Source organism: Salmo salar, chromosome ssa14 (assembly GCF_905237065.1).
Source record: "Salmo salar chromosome ssa14, Ssal_v3.1, whole genome shotgun sequence".
Taxonomy (NCBI): Eukaryota; Metazoa; Chordata; class Actinopteri; order Salmoniformes; family Salmonidae; genus Salmo; species Salmo salar.
Genome location: NC_059455.1, coordinates 83,084,429 through 83,110,801, shown reverse-complemented (window position 1 = coordinate 83,110,801; position 26,373 = coordinate 83,084,429). Strand labels below are relative to the sequence as shown.

Below are 26,373 nucleotides of genomic sequence, written 5' to 3'. Positions count from 1 at the left end.
TTCACACCAGTTGAAACCTGCCTACCTGCCTTGGGTCTAAATAAATTGATGAGCAACCAATTAGAGCTGTGTTCAGGCGTGCCGCTCGCATCCATCATCCTGTGGCATTGCTCACCCCCCTCCAATAGGGGCTTGACTCCAAACATATGTTCCTCTGTGGACCATAGCTCACACGTAACAACCCCTCTGGAGTGGTGAAACACAGTAAACCACCACACAGAAATAAAGAAATGCTGATGATGATATTAGAATGCTGTGAATGGTGTTGTGGAGTTTATTTGTGTTAAAGGGATAAATCCCCAAATAAAATTGTTTTTGTATTTTGTTTATTAGTCCACTGTTAATACAATCCCCCAAAATGTTGCATGTCAGCTGTCAAGTTTTCAAGATACAGAGCAGTAGAGTGCACATCCTGTGATGATTATGCATGTCAATGTACTGTATGTGATGGGTTTGTGATGTGTGTGTGTGAGAGAGATGTTGAAAACCATATATGGTGCTGTTGTCTGTCATTGCACACAATATACCCAGAGACTCAAACAGACAGGAAGTCGGGTTCACATTTATTTCTGAACTCATATCAGCATTGGCTCAAAATAAATACCCTTTATGATGCACAATCCTAATAACATGTTTACATTTCAGGTAAAGAATAAGTTCTGTCTTAGCCTGAAATCCAGAAGCTGTTTTGCTAACATTCTACTCTATGCCATGTTTAGCATGGCATGGAGTGGAATGATAACTCAAACAGACTGGTACCCAGGCTAGTCCTGTCTATGCTTATAGAAGACTCTAGTCCATATAGATTGGAAAGAAATGTGGAACTAAAGTTTCTTGTGCCATTGTTGTTATCAGGAGGCCTTTGGGGATGTGACAGACAGGAGGAAGCTCAGGACACAGTTAGGATGTAAGGACTTCAAGTGGTACCTGGAGAACATCTATCCTGATATCCACGTTCCTGAGGACAGGCCTGGGACGTTTGGAATGGTGAGGAGAATGCTGCAATTTTGACTCCAGGGACGCATTCATTAGGCAGACGGAAACAGACTGAAATTTTTATTTCACCTTTATTTAACCAGGTAGGCAAGTTGAGAACAAGTTCTCATTTACAATTGCGACCTGGCCAAGATAAAGCAAAGCAGTTCGACACATACAACAACACAGAGTTACACATGGAGTAAAACAAACATACAGTCAATAATACAGTAGAAAAATAAGTCTATATACAATGTGAGCAAATGAGGTGAGATAAGGGAGGTAAAGGCAAAAAAGGTCATGGTGGCGAAGTACATACAATATAGCAAGTAAAACACTGGAATGGTAGGTTTGTAGTGGAAGAAAGTGCAAAGTAGAAATAGAAATAATGGGGTGCAAAGGAGCTAAATAAATAAATACAGTAGGGGAAGAGGTAGTTGTTTGGACTAAATTATAGATGGGCTATGTACAGGTGCACTAATCTGTGAGCTGCTCTGACAGCTGGTGCTTAAAGCTAGTGAGGGAGATAAGTGTTTCCAGTTTCAGTGATTTTTGTAGTTCGTTCCAGTCATTGGCAGCAGAGAACTGGAAGGAGAGGCGGCCGAAGGAGGAATTGGCTTTGGGGGTGACCAGTGAGATATATATACCTGCTGGAGCGCGTGCTACAGGTGGGTGCTGCTATGGTGACCAGCGAGCTGAGATAAGGGGGGACTTTACCTAGCAGGGTCTTGTAGATGACCTGGAGCCAGTGGGTTTGGTGACGAGTATGAAGCGAGGGCCGGCCAAAGAGACCGTACAGGTCGCAGTGGTGGGTAGTATATGGGGCTTTGGTGACAAAACGGATGGCACTGTGATAGACTGCATCCAATTTATTGAGTAGGGTATTGGAGGCTATTTTGTAAATGACATCGCCGAAGTCGAGGATCGGTAGGATGGTCAGTTTTACGAGGGTATGTTTGGCAGCATGAGTGAAGGATGCTTTGTTGCAAAATAGGAAGCCGATTCTAGATTTAACTTTGGATTGGAGATGTTTGATGTGAGTCTGGAAGGAGAGTTTACAGTCTAACCAGACACCTAGGTATTTGTAGTTGTCCACATATTCGAAGTCAGAACCGTCCAGAGTAGTGATGCTGGACGGGCGGGCAGGTGCAGGCAGCGATCGGTTGAAGAGCATGCATTTAGTTTTACTTGTATTTAAGAGCAGTTGGAGGCCACGGAAGGAGAGTTGTATGGCATTGAAGCTCGTTTGGAGGTTAGTTAACACAGTGTCCAAAGAAGGGCCAGAAGTATACAGAATGGTGTTGTCTGCGTAGAGGTGGATCAGAGACTCACCAGCAGCAAGAGCGACATCATTGATGTATACAGAGAAAAGAGTCGGCCCAAGAATTGAACCCTGTGGCTCCCCCATAGAGACAATTTGACACACTGAACTCAATCAGAGAAGTAGTTGGTGAACCAGGCGGTGCAATCATTTGAGAAACCAAGACTATTGAGTCTGCCGATGAGGATGTAGTGATTGACAGTCGAAAGCCTTGGCCAGGTCGATGAATACGGCTGCACAGTATTGTTTCTTATCGATGGCGGTTAAGATATCGTTTAGGACCTTAAGCGTGGCTGAGGTGCAGCCATGACCAGGATGTGTGGCTCAGTTGGTAGAGCATGGTGTTTGCAACGCCAGGGTTGTGGGTTTGATTCCCATGGGGGACCAGTACTGAAGATTTTTTTTTTTTATGAAATGTATGCATTCACTACTGTAAGTCGCTCTGGATAGGAGCGTCTGCTAAATGACTAAAATGTAAAAAAAAAATGTCAAATGAAACCAGATTACATAGCGGAGAAGGTGCGGTGGGATTCGAAATGGTCGGTAATCTGTTTTGTTGACTTGGCTTTCGAAGACCTTAGAAAGGCAGTGTAGGATAGATATAGGTCTGTAGCAGTTTGGGTCAAGAGTGTCCCCCCCTTTGAAGAGGGGGATGACCGCAGCTGCTTTCCAATCTTTGAGAATCTCAGACGACACGAAAGAGAGGTTGAACAGGCTAGTAATAGGGGTTGCAATAATTTTGGCAGATAATTTTAGAAAGAAAGGGTCCAGATTGTCTAGCCCGGCTGATTTGTAGGGGTCCAGATTTTGCAGCTCTTTCAGAACATCAGCTGACTGGATTTGGGAGAAGGAGAAATGGGGAAGGCTTGGGTGAGTTGCTGTGGGGTGTACAGTGCTGTTGACCGGGGTAGGGGTAGCCAGGTGGAAAGCATGGCCAGCCGTAGAAAAATGCTTATTGAAATTCTCAATTATAGTGGATTTATCGGTGGTGACAGAGTTTCCTATCCTCAGTGCAGTGGGCAGCTGGGAGGAGGTGCTCTTATTCTCCATGGACTTTACAGTGTCCCAGAACTTTTTTGAGTTTGTGTTGCAGGAAGCAAATTTCTGCTTGAAAAAGCTAGCCTTGGCTTTTCTAACTGCCTGTGTATATTGGTTTCTAACTTCTCTGAAAAGCTACATATCACGGGGGCTGTTCGATGCTAAGGCATCCTCTACTGACGGGATGAGGTCAATATCCTTCCAGGATACCCGGGCCAGGTCGATAAGAAAGGCTTGCTCGCTGAAGTGTTTCAGGGAGCGTTTGACAGTGATGAGTGGAGGTTGTTTGACCGCTGACCCATTACGGATGCAGGCAATGAGGCAGTGATCGCTGAGATCTTGGTTGAAAACAGCAGAGGTATATATAGAGGGCAAGTTGGTTAGGATGATATTTATGAGGGTGCCCGTGTTTACGGCTTTGGGGTGGTACCTGGTAGGTTCATTGATAATTTGTGTGAGATTGAGGGCATCAAGCTTAGATTGTAGGATGGCTGGGGTGTTAAGCATGTCCCAGTTTAGGTCACCTAGCAGCACGAGCTCTGAAGATAGATGGGGCCAATCAGTTCACATATGGTGTCCAGAGCACAGCTGGGGGCAGAGGGTGGTCTATAGCAGGCTACCTGAACTTGTCCAATAAGAAAAGCTTGTTATCGTTTTCCTATACTATGGTGTGCCTTAATGAACCTCACATTGGCACCACATGAACCTTTTTTATTGAAGGGATAGTGCACTGAAATATCAGTTATCATAGACAATGTTGAGCTTTCTCTTGACTCCCCATACTCATATCTGTACTATAACAATGGCATCTGCATGTTGTTTCCCGCTAGCTGAAGAACAGAGGCATGTCCAGCTACTGCTTTGACTACAATCCTCCTGACGACCATAACCTGGTGGGCCACCGAATCATCCTCTACCCCTGTCATGGCATGGGACAAAACCAGGTAGCTATGGCTCCATCTTTACTCTCCATGTCCTTCATTTAAAACCAGGTAGCTATGGCTCCATCTTTACTCTCCATGTCCTTCATTTAAAACCAGGTAGCTATGGCTCCATCTTTACTCTCTATGTCCTTCATTTAAAACCAGGTAGCTATGGCTCCATCTTTACTCTCCATGTCCTTCATTTAAAACCAGGTAGCTTTGGCTCCATCTTTACTCTCCATGTCCTTCATTTAAAACCAGGTAGCTATGGCTCCATCTTTACTCTCCATGTCCTTCATTTAAAACCAGGTAGCTATGGCTCCATCTTTACTCTCCATGTCCTTCATTTAAAACCAGGTAGCTATGGCTCCATCTTTACTCTCCATGTCCTTCATTTAAAACCAGGTAGCTATGGCTCCATCTTTACTCTCCATGTCCTTCATTTAAAACCAGGTAGCTTTGGCTCCATCTTTACTCTCTATGTCCTTCATTTAAAACCAGGTAGCTATGGCTCCATCTTTACTCTCTATGTCCTTCATTTAAAACCAGGTAGTTATAACTCCATTTTTACTCTTCATGTCCAACATTAAGTAGTGGTCCATACACTGGTGTGCTAGCTTACAGCTGTCATGGTAAACAATGCTCACAGGGCTTTCATGGCCAATAGCCTTTTCATGGCTTAGTGGTTATTTGGCTTTTGACTGGGCCTGGCAGAGAGCATGTGGATAGTGGAAAGAGTGTTTGTCTCATGGCTTCAGATGATAATTTACGTTGACAAGTATAAAATTGCTTTGTGAATTTGGACTGAAAGGATAGTGATGAAAGCAGTTACCATCACGCTCACCCTTAAACTGAAATAGTCTTTGTTTGGTACGTTGAACCAATAAAACATCATTTTTGCACCCAAAGGATAAAAAGAGAGTATTGTGCAGAAAAGTGATATCCAGTGTGGGCTACATTGAGCCCCTTAAAAGTTGGCATTGTTATTTCAGCACCCCTCTGTGTATCCACTGTGCTGTGTATCCACTGTGCTGTGTATCCACTGTGCTGTGTATCCACTGTGCTGTGTATCCACTGTGCTGTGTATCCACTGTGCTGTGTATCCACTGTGCTGTGTATCCACTGTGCTGTGTATCCACTGTGCTGTGTATCCACTGTGCTGTGTATCCACTGTGCTGTGAATCCACTGTGCTGTGAATCCACTGTGCTGTGAATCCACTGTGCTGTGTATCCACTGTGCTGTGTATCCACTGTGCTGTGTATCCACTGTGCTGTGTATCCACTGTGCTGTGTATCCACTGTGCTGCCTTACTTTGTACTGGCAACAGAAATGGACACAACAAAAACTCAGACCACACTGCCCAGATTGCCCACACTCTGCTGGTCTCACCCTGCGTCTCACCCTACGTCTCTCCTGCTGCAGTTCTTTGAGTACTCCAGTAAGAGAAGTGAGATCCGCTATAACACCAGGGACCCAGCAGGGTGCGCTGTGGGGGACACCGTCTCCACCTACCTGACCGTACACCTGTGCAGGAATCCCCGGCAGCCTGTGCCACAGGACCAGAAGTTTGTCCTCAGAGAGGTGAGGGGGAAAGGGACTATGCATCCTAAATGGTAACCTATTCCCTATATACGAGGGCCCTGGTCAAAATTGCACTCTATTTTCTACACTGTTTAGACAATAGGGTATTATTTGGGACGCAGCCATGTGCTTGTCTTCAAGTGAATGAGAAGAATGGGAATTTTTGGAGGGAAATCCAGACTTTAACGACAAGGAAGTGGGACAGGAAAACAGGGAGCAGAGGAAGTGGTTTGGGGGAGGGTTGGGAATAGGGGAGGTTTTGGTAACAGAAAGAAGGTGGGGGATAGTGTGAGACTGTGGGCCAGAGAGAAAAAGGGTGGCTTAGAAAGAGGGCCAGTGGTGGCTCGTGGGCTGAGATATACGAGGACAGGCTCATTGTAATGGAATCAATGTAAGGGTATCAAACACATGGAAACCATATGTTTTATGTGTTTGATACCATTCCATTCAGCCATTACAATGAACCAGTCCTCCTATATCTCCGCCCACCACCATCCTCTGAAGAGGGTAGAGAAAAGAGAGTGGAGTGCGGAGGGGAACACCCAGAGGAACACACATGGACCTATACAGTAAGTGTGTAGCTAAATGTTGGTTTTCACTAATCACTCTTGTGTTCTGTGTGTGTGACGTTGAGTTTCTTGTCGGAGCGGCCTCGAGGCCTTCAGAGCATGCTCAAAGGAAATCTTTGACAAACACTGACATTAAGCCCTCCCCTCTCAGCTCTCATCTCTCACGTTCTCTCTCTCCTTCACAGTTCTCAACTTTTCACACTCTGTCAGTGCTCTCTCTCAGCATTCTCATAAAATGTCTCTCTCTCTCTCTCTCTCTCTCTCTCTCACCCACCAGTGCCTTAGCCTCCACAGACTCCAACTCCCCTCAGATACAGAATCATCCGGGTATCACTTTAGTAAATCACATCCCCATATTCTTTCTATGGAGTAGAAGTCACATAATCTAATCATGTATTTTGGATAGCTTTGATGTAGCAGTTTGTACACAATGGATCATAGAACATTGAGGTAGCCTATTGTCTGGGTGTGCATACTTGGTTGTTTAGTATATGTGTTCAGTTTAGCCATCTTAATAGCTGGAGCTAAAGCATTCTATCTAAATGGAAATGGAGAGGGGGAGGGAGGATGGAAGGAAGAGATGGATGGAAGGAGGAAGAGAGGGAGGGAGAGAGAGCAAGCGACAGAAGGTGGGGTGACAATTTCTTGGCCCTCTCCATATTCAAACATGATGATTTCAGTGTACTGTGATATTGCTGTATTCACACTGCACTTCTCCCCTCTCTGTAATGTCTGTAGTCTCTTGTGTTCCTGGATGTAGTCAACACACCAGTGGTTCACAACTCCACTCCTCCAGGGCTGTATGCAGTCCTACTGCTGTTAATATCCCTTTGGCGCTCATTTATCATTGAGTCCACACACTTGGTTGCTCAGGTAGATATTAGCTGGTTAGAAGGCAAGGATGAAGACCAGCATTAGGTAACAGGCCTGAAGGACTACTCTATACTAGTGGTCCATTTGGTCTGTCTTGTAAAAGAGATTGTATTTCAATAACCTGTATGAGTAAAGGTGACATGTTATAAATAACTCTTCTCCAATAGGACGGCACCCTCTACCACATGATGACCCAGAAGTGTGTCCAGGCCGTGGACAAGACGGACGACGGCAGCCGTGCCCCTGCCCTGCGGCCCTGCTCAGACCACGCCAACCAGAAGTGGTTCTTTGAGGAGAGGGTGGCATAGTGGAGCGAGCCAGACGAAATCTCTAACACTGAGGTGGAGGGCCAACCAAACCCCTATCCTGTAGTTGAGGGAGAGGGCCGGAGGCCCCAAGACCCATACTCAGGTCCAGTCCCTATGCTGTGGAGATAGCCTGGGTTGTATTTAATAGGAACTAAACAGAAAAAAAACTTGCCGAAACAGGGAGGTACTAATTGAATTAGTGCAATTGGAATCACTTGTTTTTGTTTTTCTGTTGCACACTGTTTTGAATCATTGTGCTCTAATGAATATTACCCAAGTCAGGCAAAGGAGGAACCGCTATCTTACCTCCTGGATCTATGCACAACCGTGTGCTTGCTCGACAACGTTTGATATTTGATAATTAACACATACCACATATCTGCTTCTCCAATCTTTTTATTACATTTTTTTAACATTGTATGGGTTTTCAAACACAATTTTACATCCAGTGTATAGTGTGGGATTTAATGACAACCGTTGCAATTGTTCATGCTGTTATTTACATTTAAGTAATTTAGCAGACGCTCTTATCCACAGTGATTTACAGTACAGTAAGTTTTTTCTTCTTTTTCATTGGTTAAGGGCTGTGTCCACTCACTTTAATGGGGTAACACCCATTTGAGGATGAGGGGTACACCCATAGAGAATGATAGAGGCCCCAAAAGGTTGTATTTGCATGGGCAACACCATTGAGGGCTTCCACCATTTTAATGCAGTCAACTGGGTGGGACTTCCAACTTCATTGGCTGTTCCCTCCTGGTGACCCTGTTGGATTCATGTCATCAGGAGGGAACAGCAAATAGTTAAGAAGGAAATGTACTACTTCAAAATGGAGATTGCCTTAATGGCACCCCCCCACCCAGAAGCTATAATGGCACAGATACAAAGACGAATCCTCTGTCTATCTCTATGGGTGCACCATGGTTCATACCACCGATCTGTTCATCTGACTGAAATCCACTAGTGGTTTTTATTCTCACTTTCATCGTTTTCCATCTCTCCTTTTCTTGAACCCAGGACCACTTTGCCCCTGGTAGTTGATGTTTTTGTCATTGCAGTGTTCTTGACAGTGACAGTATGTACTTGCATTACATTGCAGCTGGATATCTCAGACTCAACCTCTAGAGGGCGCCAAAGCTTCCATCTTGTGTGCTGATCTTTTTCCCACTCCAACCAATCTGTTCTCAGCTCAGTGACGTGTGTGCATGGTTCATTTACGTCTGTCCCTCATTGTAAGGTCAACCCTGTTTTGTGAACAGAACTCTTGTTTTAATATGGTGAAATACGGTGAGACTATTACCTTTTTTGATCATCTAATTGTAAAATCATAGAGTAAAAAGCTGGTTGTACACTTTTTGGCCATTTTCTAGTGTTTTGTGGTGGAAAACTGAGTGGGTCGATTATAAAATGTCAACCCTGTTGCCCATAGATCTTTTTTTTTTTTTTTTAAGCTTGCATTCAATTGTCACTCCCTGTTGCACAGAACAAGCTTTCATTCCCCCTGTCACAGCAGGATTGATGGTGATTTAAGAAGAAATCGTTAACCTTGTTACGGTCAACCCTGTTACTTTATTTGCCACTGAATAGGCACTTACTATAGTCATTTTTAATTTCACCTCTTAAGATGGGAAAAAGTGTGTTTTATGAAGTTGAACATGTGCTCTTTAGGTGAAATCAAAAGGTGCCGAATTGGTGGAATGACACAAAACTAAATACACACACACACACACACACACACACACACACACACACACACATATATGTATATGTATATATATATATATACTGTGTCTGTTAATTTCATTACATTCATGTTTATTTCAAATTATATATTTACTCAGTTTGTTTACTTACTTATGAATCATTGTTAATGTCAAAAAGGATTAATATTGTTATTAATTGAGAAATTAGTAAAAAGATCCAAAAGATCCACAGCGATTGTTGGCAATGAATAAGAAACGTTCCTTTTGGCCATCAACTGGGCCATTTTACCCTGAAAAACTCCCTTACCTGATGCAAAAAGAGATATCAAAAGAGATTTAAGGACAAAATATACCACTTATTTCCTACAGTTATAGTGCAAATGTCGTCAGAAGATATAGCCTACGGGTATGAAAGATTGATATCTTATGCAAGGAGGTTGTGACCAATTGTGGATGTATTGATCCCTATTTAGCCTAGTAGTGTGGATGTGTGGTCACATAGTCGTTGCCTTTTTGGTGGCTGTTGGGTACACGGCGGTGACACACAGTATCTTTCTGACACGTCATAGAATAGGGCGGCGCTTCTCTATCATCGTATGTCATAAAGTGGGATGTTCTGCAAGCTGTCCAGATGTTCTCTGTCTGTATGGGACACAGTACTTTGGATGCCTCCCACATGACTCCCTATTCTCTATGTTGTACATTACTTTTGATCAGGGCTGATAGGGGACACAACCTCTGTTCTTTCACATACTATATATGCACTATGCAATTCTGTTTTGTTTCTCTTCAGTGTTCAATGACATGTACAGTACAAGTCAAAAGTTTGGACACACCTACTCATTCAAGGGTTTTTCTTTATTTTTAATATTTTCTACATTGTAGAATAATAGGGAAGACATCACAACTATGAAATAACACATGGATCATGTATTAACCAAAAAAGTGTTAAACAAATGAAAATATATTTTATTTTTGAGATTTTTCAACGTAGCCACCCTTTGCCTTGATGACAGCTTTGCACATTCTTGGCATTCTCTCAACCAGCTTCATGAGGTAGTCACCTGGAATGCTTTTCCAACTGTCTTGAAGAAGTTCCCACATATGCTGAGCACTTGTTGGCTGCTTTTCCTTCACTCTGAGGTCCAACTCATCCCAAACCATCTTAATTGAGTTGAGGTTGGGTGATTGTGGAGGCCAGGTCATCTGATGCAGGACTCCATCACTCGCCTTCTTGGTCAAATAGCCCTTACACAGCCTGGAGGTGTGTTTTGGGTCATTGTCCTGTTGAAAAACAAATGATAGTCCCACTAAGCGCAAACCAGATGGGATGGCGTATCACTGCAGAATACTGTGATAGCCATGCTGGCTAAGTTTGCCTTGAATTCTAAATAAATCACAGACAGTGTTACCAGCAAAGCACCCCCACACCATCACACCTCCTTTTCCATGCTTCACGTTGGGAACCACACATGCGCAGATCATCCGTTCACCTACTCTGGACAGATTTCCACCATTCTAATGTTTATTGCTCATGTTTCTTGGCCCAAGCAAGTCTCTTCTTCTTATTGGTGTTCTTTAGTAGTGATTTCTTTACAGGTATTCAACCATGAAGGCCTGATTCACAGACTCCTCTGAACAGTTGATGTTGAGATGTGTCTGTTACTTGAACTCTGTGAAGCATTTATTTGGGCTGGAAACTGAGGTGCAGTTAACGCTATTGAACTTATCCTTTGCAGCAGAGGTAACTCCTTTCCTGTGGCTGTCCACAGGTAAGCCAGTTTCATCATAGCACTTGATGGTTTTTGTGACTGCACTTGAAGAAACTTTCACAAAGTTCTTGACATTTTTTGTATTGACTGACCTTCATGTCTTAAAGGCGTGGCAGCATAGCCTAGTGGTTAGAGCGTTGGATTAGTAACCGAAAGGTTACAAGTTCAAATGCCCGAACTGACAAGGTACTTGAAGAAACTTGTTCAGGTTTCTGTTGTTCTGCCCCTGAACAAGGCAGTTAACCCACTGTTCCTAGGCTGTCATTGAAAATAAGAATTTGTTCTTAACTGACTTGCCTAGTTAAATGAAGGTAAAAAAAAAGTAATGATTGACTTGTTGTTTCTCTTTGTTTATTTGATCTGTTCGTGCCATAATATGGCCTTGGTATTTTACCAAATAGGGCTATCTTCTGTATATCACCCCTACCTTGTCACAACACAGCTGATTGGCTCAAACACATTAGAAGGAAAGAAATTCCACAAATTAACTTTTAACAAGGCACACCTGTTAAAACTTCATACGACACCAATCCTGTTAGCGGGATTGAGTTTGACAATAGCCAGTGAAAAATCAGAGCGCCAAATTCAAATCCACAAATCTAATAATTTCAATTTCTCAAACATACGACTATTTTACACCATTTTAAAGATACACTTCTCCTGAATCGAACCACGATGTCCGATTTCAAAAAGGCTTTCCCGCGAAAGCAAAACATTAGATTATGTTAGGAGAGTACATAGACAAAAATAATCACACAGCCATTTTCCAAGCAACTAGATGCATCACAAAAACCCAAAACACAGCTAAATGAAGCACTAACCTTTGACAATCTTCATCAGATGACACTCCTAGGACATCATGTTACACAATACATGCATTTTTTGTTCGATAAAGTTAATATTTATATCCAAAAACAGCATTTTACATTGGCGCGTGACGTTCGGAAAAGCACAACAATTTACAAAAATACTCATCATAAACGTTGATAAGAATTATAGATGAACATCTCCTTTATGCAACCACTGTGACAGATTTCAAAAAAGCTTCACGGGGAAAGCACACTTTGCAATAATCTGAGTAGTGCGCTCAGAAAAATACACTAGGCGATACAGATACCCGCCATTTTGGAGTCATCTAAAATCATAAATAGCATTAGAAATATTCACTTACCTTTGATGAACTTCATCAGAAGGCACTTCCAGGGATTCCAGGTCCACAATAAATGTTGTATTGTTCAATAAAGTCCATAATTTATGTCCAAATAACTCCTTGTTGTTTGCGCGTTCAGTTAGCTACTCCAAATGTAGGAAGCGCGTGGAAAATGTCACGACGAAAAGTAAAAAAAGTAATATTTACGTTCGTTTTAACATGTCAAACGTTGTAAAGCATCAATCTTTAGGGCCTTTTTAACGTCAAACTTCAATAATATTCCAACCGGACGATTCCAATGTCAAGAAAAACGTTATGGAACACAGCTACCTCCTCACGTGAATACGCGCCAATGAACTGATGTCCTTCCCTGAGTCAACAACTTCCCAGCCTTCTTGTTCGCTCTCTGTTCACTGCAAAAGGCTGAAACAAGGTTCTAAAGACTGTTGACAACTAGTGGAAGCCTTAGAAAGTGCTAAATGAATCCTTAGTCACTGTGTGTTAGATAGGCAATGACTTGGAAAGATTCCACGCATCAGATTTCCACTTCCTGGTAGGATTATTCTCATGTTTTTGCCTGCCATATGAGTTCTCTTATACTCACAATCATCATTCAAACAGTTTTAGAAACTTCAGAGTGTTTTCTATCCAAATCTACTAATAATATGCATATCCTAGCTTCTGAGTTTGAGTAGGAGGCAGTTTAATATGGGCACGTATTTCATCCGAAAGTGACAATACTGCCCCTATGCGATTGGTGTCGTAAGAGGTTAATTGAAATGCATTCCAGGTGACTACCACATGAAGCTGGTTGAAAGAATGCCAAGAGCGTGCAAAGCTGTCATCAAGGCAAAGGGTGGCTACTTTGAAGAATCTCAAATATATTTTGATTTGTTTAACACTTTTTTGGTTACTATATCATTCAATATGTGTTATTTCATAATTTTGATGTCTTCACTATTATTTTACAATGTAGAAAATAGTAAAAATAAAGGAAAACCCTTGAATGAGTAGCTGTGTCCAAGCGTTTGACTGGTACTGTATATTTACTTGATTTTCACATTTTAAGACTGTTAAGATTTTGTCCCAATCCAAGTTGAAAGAATACTGGGAAATACTTCACTTGTAAAGAGATTGGTCAATCAATATGCTGGATCCAATTCCATGTTTTTTTATGCTGTTCATCATTCCAAGTGGCCTTAACCATCATCAGAAAATGAAGGATTTATTTATATATATATATATATATATATATATATATATATATATATATATATATATATATATATATATATATATATATATATATATATATATTTATTATTATTATTATTTTTTTTTTAACTGTTTGTTAACTGGAGTAGATTTGATGACACTCAGAGTTGGTGTTCATATTAAGGTACCATTTTCTATTCCTTAACTCAAATGTGTAATGTCTGAATAATAATACAAGGTAAAACTGTATTCTTGGTTGATATGTCTTTACTTCAAAGCACATACATCAAACACCTGAAGTCTTTCCCCATACCATACCAGTACAGTATTGTACTCTGCTGTGGGCCGACACACATGCAGGTATTCTCTAGCACTGTACCTTTCAAAAACGTCTCTCCATAAAAAAACACTTCATATTTTATTTTAGTAACTACACATATCATTTATATTTTTCATGCTTGTTCCCTTTGCCATATATGACTCTTGCGCCCCAGTGATAGTAAAATACACTGATGCTGGTGGATCCATTCCTGTCGTCCTCTTTCCGAGATGGAGTGAGAATAAGTGAGAGTTCTGTTCGTTCTGTTCAAACCATATCTGATTGGTTTTAACACCAGCTGCTGTGTGAGATGGCAAAATGTCAAGCTCACGCCAAGTCCCTCTGTTCCCCCTGTGCCTCAGCAATGCCCTGCAGTCTTCCTCAATTACTCATTCATGAAGCTCCGCTGTTTGATATTTCATAGGGTGCCTGCGTGGGCCTCCTTTGTGTGGTGTCATCTGCCTAGGCTGGCTCTCTGGGGCGGTGAGCGGAAAGGAAGGGGATTAGAACCTTAGAGTTAGAGCTGTGTTTCCTGTCTCTCCTCTCACAGAAACACTGAAGGAAACTACGTACAAATATTTAGCAGACGTTATTGCAGGTGTAGCGAAATGCTTGATCTAAAAGTAAAATAATGGAATTAAGAAATATATAAATATTAGATTGAGCAATGTTGGAGTGGCATTGACTAAAATACAGTAGAATAGAATACAGTATATACATATTAGATGAGTAAAGCGGTATGTAAACATTATTAAAGTGCCTAGTGTTACAATATTGAAGTGGCCAGTGATTCCAAGTCTATGTATATAGGGCAGCAGCCTCTAAGGTGCAGGCTTGCGTAACGGGGTGGAAGCCGGCTAGTGATGGCTATTTAACAGTCTGAAGGCCTTGAGATAGAAGCTGTTTTTCAGTCTCTCAGTCCCAGCTTTGATGCACCTGTACTGACCTCGCCTTCTGGATGATAGCGGGGTGAACAGGCCGTGGCTCGGGTGGTTGTTGTCCTTGATGATCTTTTTGGCCTTCCTGTGACATCGGGTGTTGTAGGTGTCCTGGAGGGCAGGTTGTTTGACCCTGGTGATGCATTGGGCAGACCGCACCACCCTCTGGAGAGCCCTGCAGTTGCGGGCTGTGCAGTTCAAATCAAATCTAATCAAACTTTATTTGTCACATGTGCCGAGTACAACAAGTGTAGACTTTACAGTGAAATGCTTACTTACAAGCCCATAACCAACAGTGCAGTTCAAGAAGAAGAAAATATTTACCAAGTAGACTAAAATAAAAAGTAATAATAAAAAGTAACACAATAAGAATAACATAACGAGGCTATATACTGGGGGCACCGGTACCGAGTCAGTGTGCGGGGGTACAGGCTAGTCGAGGTAATCTGTACATGTAAGTGGGGGCGAAGTGACTATATATAGGTAACAAACAAACAGCGAGTAGCAGCAGTGTACAAAAGGGGGGGTGTCAATGTAAATTGACCGGTGGCGATTTTATGAATTGTTCGGCAGTCTTATGGCTTGGGGGTAGAAGCTGTTGAGGAGCCTTTTGGTCCTAGACTTGGCGCTCCGGTGCCGCTTGCCGTGCGGTAGCAGAGAAAACAGTCTATAACTTGGGTGACTGGAGTCTCTGACACTTTTATGGGCTTTCCTATGACATGGCAGGAAGCTGGCAGGAAGCATGGCCCCAGTGATGTACTGGGCCATTCGCACTACCCTCTGAAGCGCCTTACGGTCAGATGCCGAGCAATTGCCATACCAGGCGGTGATGCAACCGGTCAGGATGCTCTTGATGGTGCAGCTATAGAACCTTTTGAGAATCTGGGGACCCATGCCAAATCTTTTCAGTCTCCTGAGGGGGAAAAGGTTTTGTGCCTTCTTCACAACTGTCTTGGTATGTTTTTGGACCATAATAGTTTGTTGGTGATGTGGACACCAAGGACCTTGAAACTCTCGACCCGCTCCACTACAGCCCCGTCAATGTTAATGGGAGCCTATTCGGCGCGCCTTTTCCTGTAGTCCATGATCAGCTCTTTTGTCTTGCTCACATTGAGGGAGAGATTGTTGTCCTGGCACCACACCGCCAGTTCTCTGACCTCCTCCCTATAGGCTGTCTCATCGTTGTCGGTGATCAGGCCTACCACTGTTGTGTCGTCAGCAAACTTAATGATGTGTTGGAGTCGTGTTTGACCACGCAGTCGTGAGTGAACAGGGAATACAGGAGGGGACTAAGTACACACCCCTGAGGTACTACTGTTGAGTTGTCTGCAAACTTGATGATTGAGTTGGAGGCGTGCGTGGCCACGCAGTCATGGGTGAACAGGGAGTACAACGGGGCTGAGCAACCACCTTTGTGGGGCCCCTTTGTTGAGGATCAGCAAAGTGGAGGTGTTGTTTCCTACCTTCACCAACTAGGGGCGGCCTGTCAGGAAGTCCAGGACCCAGTTGCACAGGGAGGGGTTCAGACCCAGGGCCCCGAGCTTAACGATGAGCTTGGAGGGTAAGCAAATTGAAGTGGGTCTAGGGAGTCAGGTAAGGTAGAGGTGATATGATCCTTAACTAGCCTCTCAAAGCACTTCATGATGACAGAAGTGAGTGCTACGGGGCAATAGTCAGTTAGTTCAGTTACCTTTGCTTTCCTTGGTACCGGAACAATGGTGGACATCTTGAAGCAAGTGGGGACAGCAGACTGGGATAGGGAGAGATTGAATATGTCCGTAAACAGCTGGTCTGCGCATGTTCTGAGGACGCGGATAGGGATGCCGTCTGTGCCGGCATCCTTGCAAGGGTTGACACGTTTAAATGTTTTACTCAAGTCGGCCACTGAGAAGGAGAGCCCACCGTCCTTGGTAGAGGGACGCGTCGGTGGCACTGTGTTATCCTCAAAGCGGGGGAAGAAGGCGTTTAGCTTGCCCGGAAGCAAGACATCGGTGTCTGTGACGTGGCTGGTTTTTCCTTTGTAGTCCGTGATTGTCTGTAGACCCTGGCACATAGGTCTCATGTCTGAGCCATTGAATTGCGACTCCACTTTGTCTCTGTACTGACGTTTTGCCTGTTTTATTGCCTTACGGAGGCAATAACTACACTGTTTGTATTTGGCCATATTCCCAGTCACCTTGTCATGGTTCAATGCGGTGGTTCGTGCTTTCAGTTTTGTGCGAATGCTGCCATCTGTCCACAGTTTCTGGTTTGGGTAGGTTTTAACCTCTTACATCTAGACGTTCCGCTAGCGGAACACCTGCTCCAATATCCAATGATAGGCGTGGCGCGAATTACAAATTCCTCAAAAATACAAAAACTTCAATTTTTCCAACATATGACTATTTTACAGCATTTTAAAGACAAGACTCTCCTTTATCTAACCACACTGTCCGATTTCAAAAAGGCTTTACAGCAAAAGCAAAACATTAGATTATGTCAGCGGAGTACCCAGCCAGAAATAATCAGACACCCATTTTTCAAGCTAGCATATAATGTCACAAAAAACAAAATCACAGCTAAATGCAGCACTAACCTTTGATGATCTTCATCAGATGACACTCCTAGGACATTATGTTATACAATACATGCATGTTTTGTTCAATCAAGTTCATATTTATATCAAAAACCAGCTTTTTACATTAGCATGTGACGTTCAGAACTAGCATTCCCACCGAACACTTCCGGTGAATTTACTAAATTACTCACGATAAACGTTCACAAAAAACATAACAATTATTTTAAGAATTATAGATACAGAACTCCTTTGTGCAATCGAGGTGTCCGATTTTAAAATAGCTTTTCGGTGAAAGCACATTTTGCAATATTCTGAGTACATAGCCCGGCATCACAGGGCTAGCTATTTAGACACCCAGCAAGTTTAGCCTTCACCAAACTCGGATTTACTATTAGAAAAGTTTGATTACCTTTGGTGTTCTTCGTCAGAATGCACTCCCAGGACTGCTACTTCAATAACAAATGTTGGTTTGGTTCAAAATAATCCATAGTTATATCCAAATAGCGGCGTTTTGTTCGTGCGTTCAAGACACTATCCGAAGTGTAAATAAGCGTCACGCGCACGACGCATTTCTTGACAAAAAAATTCTAAATATTCCATTACCGTACTTCAAAGCATGTCAACCGCTGTTTAAAATCAATTTTTATGCCATTTTTCTCGTAAAAAAGCGATAATATTCCGACCGGGAGTGGTGGTTTTCGTTCAAAGAGAGAGAAAAATAAACAATGGAGTCGACTCGTGCACGCGCCTCAGTTTCATACTACTGTGACTGGCCACTATCCAAACGCGCTAATGTTTTTCAGCCAGAGCCTGCAAAGCCACGATTCAGCTTTTTGCCGCCTTCTGAGAGCCCATGGGAGCCGTAGGAAGTGTCACGTAACAGCAGAGATCCCCTGTATTGGATAGAGATAATCAAGAAGGCCAAGAAATTGTCAGACAGGGCACTTCCTGCATGGAATCTTCTCAGGTTTTGGCCTGCCAAATGAGTTCTGTTATACTCACAGACACCATTCAAACAGTTTGGAGTGTTTTCTATCCAAAGCTAATAATTATATGCATATTCTAGTTTCTGGGCAGGAGTAATAATCAGATTAAATCGGGTACGTTTTTTTATCCGGCCGAGAAAATACTGCCCCCTAGCCATAACTGTTCGCTGCTCTGGCACACCAATGGTGGAACAAGCTCCCTCACGACGCCAGGACAGTGGAGTCAATCACCACCTTCCGGAGACACCTGAAACCCCACCTCTTTAAGGAATACCTAGGATAGGATAAAGTAATCCTTCTAACCCCCCCCCTTAAAAGATTTAGATGCACTATTGTAAAGTGGTTGTTCCACTGGATATCATAAGGTGAATGCACCAATTTGTAAGTCGCTCTGGATAAGAGCGTCTGCTAAATGACTTAAATGTAATGTAAAAATGTAAATAACAGGTTAATAGTCACAGTGTGTACAACATCTCCTATGCACTTCCTGATGAACTCAGTCACCGTATCCGTTTATTCTTCAATGTTATTCTCAGAGACTACCCGGACCATATCCCAGTCCGCGTGATCAAAACAATCTTGAAGCATGGATTCCGATTGGTTAGACCAGTGTTGAATAGACCTTAGCACGGGCGCTTCCTGTATGAGTTTCTGCCTATAGGAAGGGATATAATTGAGTCGGGATCAGATTTGCCGAAGGGAGAGCGGGGGAGGGTCTTGTAGGCATATCTAAAAGTTGAGTAGCAGTGGTCCAATGTTTTCCCAGCGTGAGTACTACAGTCAATGTGTTGGTAGAACTTCAGTAGCCTTTTCCTCAGATTCATTTTTTTTTCATCCCCAGCTACAATAAATGTGTCCTCGGGATATGTGGTTTCCAGTTTGCATGAAGTCCAGTGTAGTTCTTTGAGGGCCATCGTGGTATCGGCTTGAGGGGGAGTATACTTGGCTGTGACTATAACTGAAGAAAATTCTCTTGGGAGGTAATATGGTGGGCATTTCATTATGAGGTATTCTTGGTCGGGTGAACTAAAGGACTTGAGTTTCTGTATGTTATCACAATCACACCATGAGTAGTTAATCATGAAACATACACCCCCACCTTTCTTTTTCACAGAGAGTTCTTTATTCCTGTCTGCGCGATGTACTGAGAACACAGCTGGCTGTATGGACAGGGACAGTATATCCCGAGAGAGCCATGTTTCCGTGAAACAGAGTATGTTACAATCCCTGATGCCTCTCTGGAAGGAGATCCTCGCCCTGAGCTCGTCTACTTTATTACCCAGAGACTGAACATTAGCCAGTAATATACTCAGAAGCGGTGGATGGAGTGCACGCCTCCTGATTCGGACTAGAAGTCCACTCCGCATACCTCTTCTCCGCCGGTGGTGTTTTGGAGCAGCCTCTGGAATAAGTTAAATTGCCCTGGGGGGGTACAAACAAAAGGTCCAATTCTGGTCGTAATGCTGGTGAGTTACCAGTGCTCTGATGTCCAAAATGTTATTTCCGGCTGTGTGTAATAACACAAAAAAAATCAGGGCTAATAATGTAAGAAATAACACACCAAAAAACAAAATACTGCAAAGTTTCTTAGGAGCTAGAAGCAGAGCTGCCATATCTGTCAGCGCCATCTTACTACTGTCCAATGGTTGTTTCCTCGTCTCCGCTGCCACTTGCCTCCGCCGCGCTATTCTTTCATTTAATTTCAGCTCACCAGGCTTGGGTCTGACCAGAAATTAATTTCAAGTTCTGCTTCTGATGAGAACTCTAAACTGCAATTCGGGTCTCGTGTGCAGTCTGGCAGTGTCAATTATGCATGTGGTTTGAATTTACGGCGACTTTGTGTGAAGTAAATACGCTAGGCTAAAGGCTACTATGCAACCACCAGTTTGTATAATGTGATATAATTTTTTTTTGCCAATCTACTGCTGCTCATGTTGTGTATTTCTTTGAATTGCGTTAGTGCGACATTGGCTTAAAATGTCATAATTTCCCAGGTCTTTTTTATTTAAAAAAATGTGGGAATTGTGAATAGTGGTCACGGGACAGTCCCGGATCCCGGTTACCGATATTAATCCCTAATTTGTATCTCTTCTCTGAATGGAACCCTCTGATCTCATATAATTCTGGTTTCCCAGGGAACAAGGAAACAATGAAACAAAGTATTTGAAGCATGCAACATTTTAGTACTTCAAGAACTCTAAACAGAATTGTACACAAAATTGTAGACGGGGGAAATCGAATGGACTTTCTTGTGAAGAAGATTCAAGGTACATTTACAGTCATGAATCTGATAGCTGAGTGGGATGTTTTGTTTATGAAAACATTTATGGGTACAGTGAACTCTTGCTAATAAAAACAAATTACTATCGGAGCTAATGTTAGCTTGCTATTTATCTGGCCCTGAATACACCTGCATTATGCTCTCAATTTGCCCTCAATACTCCCCCATCTCTCAATATAAGATTTTAAATAATATTTCTCTCTTTATTGTTTGTTTTAATATGTAGCCTTACTTATTTAAATGTAGTACGTTCACTTACATTTATTTTATCATGGCCACTCAGTGTTTCAGTAATGTCTTTGCATCCTTCTCTGTCTGACTAGAGTTGGATATCTCCAGGTATCATATGAGGGGACACTATAGGAAACTTGACTCTCCAAAGAATGATCCCACAGATGACTTTGCTGATAACACTAGGGCTGCAGAGAGAGGTAAATGATATTGGCATTGTTACCCACAACAGATGTAGCCTACATATTGTAGCTACTGTAATTATTGTGATAGATAAATTACCTCTGGAAAAATAATGCTTGTTCTGATACTCAATATTACTCTAATTTTAGCTGGTTTATCAAACATGTTCATCACAGTGAAATGCTCAGTCAGAGTTCCCTTTGTGACGTCACTGTTCTGGCCTGTGATGAAACATGATGGTTACTCAGAGAACAGAGAAAACCACAAGGGTGTTATCTGCTCAAAATAGCTGTTGAAACACTGTAGGTATGATAACCTAAATGATCATAAGCATGGATGCTCTGAGAAGGACTAAGGAAAAAAAGACAAATATTGTAGAAGAATCATCCGGTATGTTAACTTTTTATGCCACTAATTATGTGACATGATGAAATGTCAACATATAAAAGTGTTTATCAGATGATAGGATGACCTTGATGACATTTATAAAGGGAAGCTGGTGATTGAGCAGAATCAATCTTGGTAAAAGTACAGATAGACTCAAAGGATTTATCCATTAGATGCTGTTGGCTTGATGAAGGCCATCATATCTTAGTGAACTGTAGTGCATCGAACGCATTTCCCACCTCTAGCTGTGGAACAAAGTAGTGACATTTTTCACTCACTTCCACCCCTCAAAACACTCAATTTATTTCCATTTAGACTGACTTTTAGTGGCCATGCAGTCATGTTTTTTTTATTTTCACTGAGTACATCACTGAATACATTTTAGACCCATAATGAAACCTTGGAATTGAAAAGTGCATGCTGTCTGTACAGGTTGTGATAGTCTCACAGACTGCCTGAAGGTGCAGTCAAAGACCATAGAGACAACCCCCTCCAGACTTAACCCCAGCATCTCAGACCTCCTGTCCAGGCTGGGCACCACCAGCTCGGGCCACGGCCAGCACCCCGCCAGCAGCCCCTCCGACCACCACCTCCACTACGACGTCATGGTCCACAGCTACTCCCTCAACCCAGCCACTCCAATCCCGGTAGGGTCCAACAACTCGACTGGTGCCGACCCTCATCCCCGGCCGCCACAGACCATGCACTGCCACCACACCTCCGACTCCCAGAGATCAATGTGCGGCGAACTGGATCCTCTCTTCATCCGCAAGGTCACGGCTGCAGAACTAGTCTGTGGGGAGAGGAAGTACAAGTGCTCAGGCTGCCTGAGGTACTACGATTACCTGGGGACCCTCCTGGGTCACATTGACCAGGGCTGGAGGGAGGGCTTCAGCTGCAGGGTGTTCTACAGGAAGCTGAAGAGCATGCAGGACCGCAGGCCCATGATCATGATGAGTTGCCAGAGCAGGGAGTCTCTTGCCATGGATAACGACCCTAAGCCCTCCAGCTCCTCCACCACATACCTGGGGTCGGCCTCGCTGGCTCTGGCACCCCAGCCCACCGACAGCGTTGGGAGGAAGGGTCTTGAGACGAGCGATAAGAAGGGAGACATGATCCAAAAGTGGCTGCAGAAGACAGAAGTGACAGCATCACTTCACTGAGGCAGTTTTGTATGAGTTGGTTGGAGAATGTGTGTACTGTAGTATTGTTGCTGGGTTGTCTAGAACTGACAGGGTGTTGTTAACTTGTCAAAAAAATTAAATAATAATAATTCACAAACATAATGTACTGTAGGTTACTTCTTCTCTGTTAAATGTGTTTTACTCAGAAATTAGGACATCTGAAATTATCTTTATTTAAGAGATGAAAAGAGGTTTTCATTCACCAAGGTTCAAATCTCCATGCCCATCTTCCATGTCACTGTCTTACGTCAGATAGTGCAACGATTCCGTCTGCACTGATGATGTAGGAATGATGCCACCTGTCGGAAGAAAATGCTTCCATGTAGAAGGCACTGCTTGTATGACGTTTATGACATCACACATGTATTTATTTTGAGAAGCATCTCCATGGTGATGGAGAGATGAGAACAGTCAGAACACATATCACACTTGCTCACCAAACTTTAGAGTCTGCTGATCTTCTTACCCCAAAGCCAATGGACATGACAAAGCCAATCAAATGAAGCATGTTTGATTCCCAAAGCAGATGACACGTAATGACAAGCCTGTGTAGTAGATTTACATTTATTCAAATGTTTTGGCAAAAAATAGGGAGACACTCAATTGTGATTACTTCATTAACATTACATGCAGTACCTTAGGATTTTATCCATACCTCTGAGACATGTGTGAGCATACAAGACGAGAATATAAAACCCCCAAAAATATTAGAACAATGATCCAGCTCCATGTGCTAAATATTTAATGTGAAAGGTTGGTGTGTAGAGAAAAAACATGCTTTTTTTCTTCTCACAACTGCTGTAGTTTGTGAATTTGGAGTCTCCTCCGACAGAACAACATTGACAACATTCTTGTGTAGTTTTCTTTAGCGAGGTTAGAGCACTTCTTCCGTGCCTTCAAAATGCTAGATGTTTTCAATGGCCTGCTTTCTTGAGTTTAGCCTACCTCTCAAATGCTGTACTGAATAGAAATCTGAAAACTGCAATGGCCAGTCAGGCGCATTGATTTGTGTTCACCTAGCCATGTCTTTATAGATCAAGGTTCTTCATACATACATTCTCCTCAATTCTTGTTTTCTGTCTCAGACTCAATGAGATAGCCAACCTCCCTCCAGGTTTTGATGACAGCAGAGCCACCAGTATGACAGACCCCTGCTCACCTTCCTTGCATCCCCCTGAAGCACACCCCACCCAGGCCTCAGGGACAGGGACATCCACCATATCCAACTCATTCTTCAGCCAATGAGCGGTTCAAGTAAGTAGAGCCCAGGAAGTTGAGGGAGGTCTACCACCAGAACAACACCAGGAAGCTCCACGGGAGGGTGCTAGTGAGTAGTGAGTAGTGGTGCCAAGGAACAGCTGAGTCCCCCCACATGCAGGGCAGACCTGGGCCTTGCTAGAGGGGGTAGGAGTCGAGATGGACTGGGACCAGAAATCAGCTCTGGCATTTCTGACAAACCAGATTTTCTTTTCCCTTGAGGCCCCCACACTGGCCCATTTTTTTTTTATCCCTGGAGGCACACTGGCTCATTATCCAGATAATTATCATTTTGTGCAAAAAATATTAGTTAGGCAGGCCCACTAGAATAAAAGTGAACCAGCCCATCTTGCATTTGCCCGAAATGCCAGATGGCCAGTCCACCCCTGGTAGGAGTGGAGGGCAGACAAGGCAGAAGCAGGGGGCTCAGGCTCCTGGAGCTGGAGGAAGGAAGGAGGAAGGGACAACACCCAGCCAGAGGTTGACTCAGGAGTCGGTGGAGACAATAAGAAGGAACAGCACCTTTCACAAGTGGCTGAATGAGATCGACGGTTACCCCATCCCTGATGTCACCCTGTTGCCAGAGAGAGCTTTAAAAGCATCCATCTTTTTGATTCCTCAGTTTCACTGAATGAGAAAGATTATTGGCATTGAATTTCTCAGTGGCAAGGTGTAATTGCTGTCCTGGAGGATTTACTCTGGGATGGTGGGACTTGTTTTGGTTTTTTTCACAAGAAGATCAGTTGCTGTCTGTGTGAATTGAAATCTCATCACTGCTGACCAGAGCTAAATAGTACAGTTCTGGTCTCGTGAGCGTGTACCCTCCTCATACCAGACCCTGGCCAACACTTTCTTTTTCCCCATCTGTTTCTCATTCTGCTCAATTGAATGTATGAGTCACTCAATTGAACAACATTAACATATTTGGGCTTACAGGATTTGAAAATTTGTTTTAGAAAATAATTTGCCCACCGTGGAATTAATTATTCTAGTCTATTAATCTTATCTACTGTAGCAGAGGCAGGGTGGATAAGGAGCTGTGGAATCAACCAAGCTCAAAGCCCAGGCATCCAAGTAGAGGAGCTTCAGATAATGCTCATTTAAGAGAGCACAACGTTAATTTTCCTCAGATATGAGATGTAGGCCTATCCAGCTGTAAGAAGATTTTTCATGCATAATTCATCACTGACACAATTTAATGATTAGTTTATAAAATGACAAACAACTGTTTGTTTAAGCAGCTATGCACTCTATGGTCATTACATTGCTTATGGTGGCAACTTTAGAATATTTTTCCTTTTACTGGGTGTTAAAAGGCAATGTTGCTATCATATTTCATGGATACATTACCCACAATATCCTCTAGCCACTTGGAAAAATATCTTGTACCAAGCCTGCATCTGAGCCTGCAGTGTATTCCCACAACATCCTGTGAAATGGTCAATGTGGCACCACAGAGACACACATCCAATGGGGTTTTAAAAGCACAGTGCGTGGTCACCGACTACAGCCCAGGTACCTGTCTGACTCAGAGAGAGAGAGCGAGAGAGAGGAATAACAATATCCTCAGTGCAGTAGGTAGGGGGTGTTGATGAACATGGGGTTGGCACGGCATGGGCAGGGGGTCCCGGTGCCCAGCCAGTAGCCAAGGTATCAACCTTTTCCAAAGGAGGTGATCGATAAGGCTCATCGCTGGGGGACACCGGAACATTCTCAGCTGAGTGGGAGAGGAGGAAGGCAGGAAGCTTACACAAACAGTCAGAGATGAGGAAGTGCTAATTGCCTGTGGATGCTAAGAAGGGATCCCCGCTGGGCCCGTCCTGGTGGTATGACCCAGGGCTTACTGAGTTCCTGGGGGGTCAGACAGAATGGTTCTGAAGGTGGTATTTATTTACAGGGGCAGAAGGTGAGCTGGCTCAAAGGACATTTACAAGATGCTGACAAACACTGACAAAGGCGTAGACTTACAAGATAACGAACAATAATCTAAATGGCCAATAACTGAAACTAGGACTGGGGCCTTTAAACTAGGCAGAGAACCTATAACACTGAGTTTAGATAAATCCTCACACAGCTGAGTTTAAGAGAGCCCTGGGACAACATGTCCCTCCAGCCTAAGCTCTCCTCAAAATGAGCAACCTGAACAGGTATTTCATCAATTAACATTAATATGTCACTCTATAATCAATATTTTGAACAGTTAAGGACATAATATCACAAACATTCAATGGAAAGCCTAAAGATATTAGGGGGGAAACCGACATAGATAAAATGTTGTAGTTACTGAGCATGCGCACCTGCTGGATAACTATATATTAGTGACCAGTGCTCGCTCTGGTGGTACAGGTCAGCAATAACGCAACTTTAAATTCTGATAATGTATCAGTGATAAACAGTCCTTCTTGCATGTGATAGCTTGTAGCCTATAACAACCACAGGACATGTTTAGCAATAGAAATGTAGGCCTACTTGAGAACGCTAGAAACATGAACAAATATTAGCAAACATTTACAATCTGAATTTGGCGCCAAATGAGGGGATAGCAGTGAAATGTCTGCCATTGTCACACAGCGGTTCATTTCTTTAGGTAAAAGTGATGCGAGGGTCAGCTGTTTGTTCAC

The 26,373-nt window shown here is 43.1% G+C and overlaps 2 protein-coding genes across 5 annotated transcripts in view; both read left to right on the top strand.

Annotated features, from left to right (window-relative positions):
* Positions 1–9,017, top strand: part of LOC106570446 (polypeptide N-acetylgalactosaminyltransferase 12) — a 32,941-nt gene extending 23,924 nt beyond the window's left edge. Inside the window, exons 7-10 of one of the 2 annotated variants that reach the window (XM_045694884.1) lie at positions 856–987; positions 4,165–4,278; positions 5,681–5,839; positions 7,449–9,017. In XM_045694884.1, the coding sequence (XP_045550840.1) occupies positions 856–987; positions 4,165–4,278; positions 5,681–5,839; positions 7,449–7,589 (546 nt within the window). In that variant the 3' untranslated portion in view covers positions 7,590–9,017. Of the gene's footprint in view, positions 1–855; positions 988–4,164; positions 4,279–4,326; positions 4,660–5,680; positions 5,840–7,448 lie in introns of those variants that run through there. The other variant, XM_045694885.1, reaches the window with a different exon arrangement.
* A 9,869-nt stretch (positions 9,018–18,886) lies between these two features.
* On the top strand, positions 18,887–24,301 carry LOC106570452 (uncharacterized). 3 transcript variants are annotated; one of them, XR_006758983.1, is made up of 3 exons: positions 18,887–20,496; positions 20,834–20,941; positions 23,581–24,301. XR_006758983.1 is itself a non-coding variant. In XM_014142799.2 (3 exons), the coding sequence occupies exons 1-3, from the start codon at positions 20,400–20,402 to the stop codon at positions 22,472–22,474; spliced, it is 936 nt and encodes a 311-aa protein (XP_013998274.1). In that variant the 5' UTR covers positions 18,887–20,399; the 3' UTR covers positions 22,475–22,530. The 3 variants fall into 3 exon arrangements, 2 of the variants coding, with proteins under 2 accessions (XP_013998274.1, XP_045550839.1); XM_014142799.2 differs by lacking the exon at positions 23,581–24,301 and adding an exon at positions 21,744–22,530; XM_045694883.1 differs by lacking the exons at positions 18,887–20,496; positions 20,834–20,941; positions 23,581–24,301 and adding exons at positions 20,952–21,314; positions 21,744–22,530.
* The last annotated feature ends 2,072 nt before the right edge of the window (positions 24,302–26,373 follow it).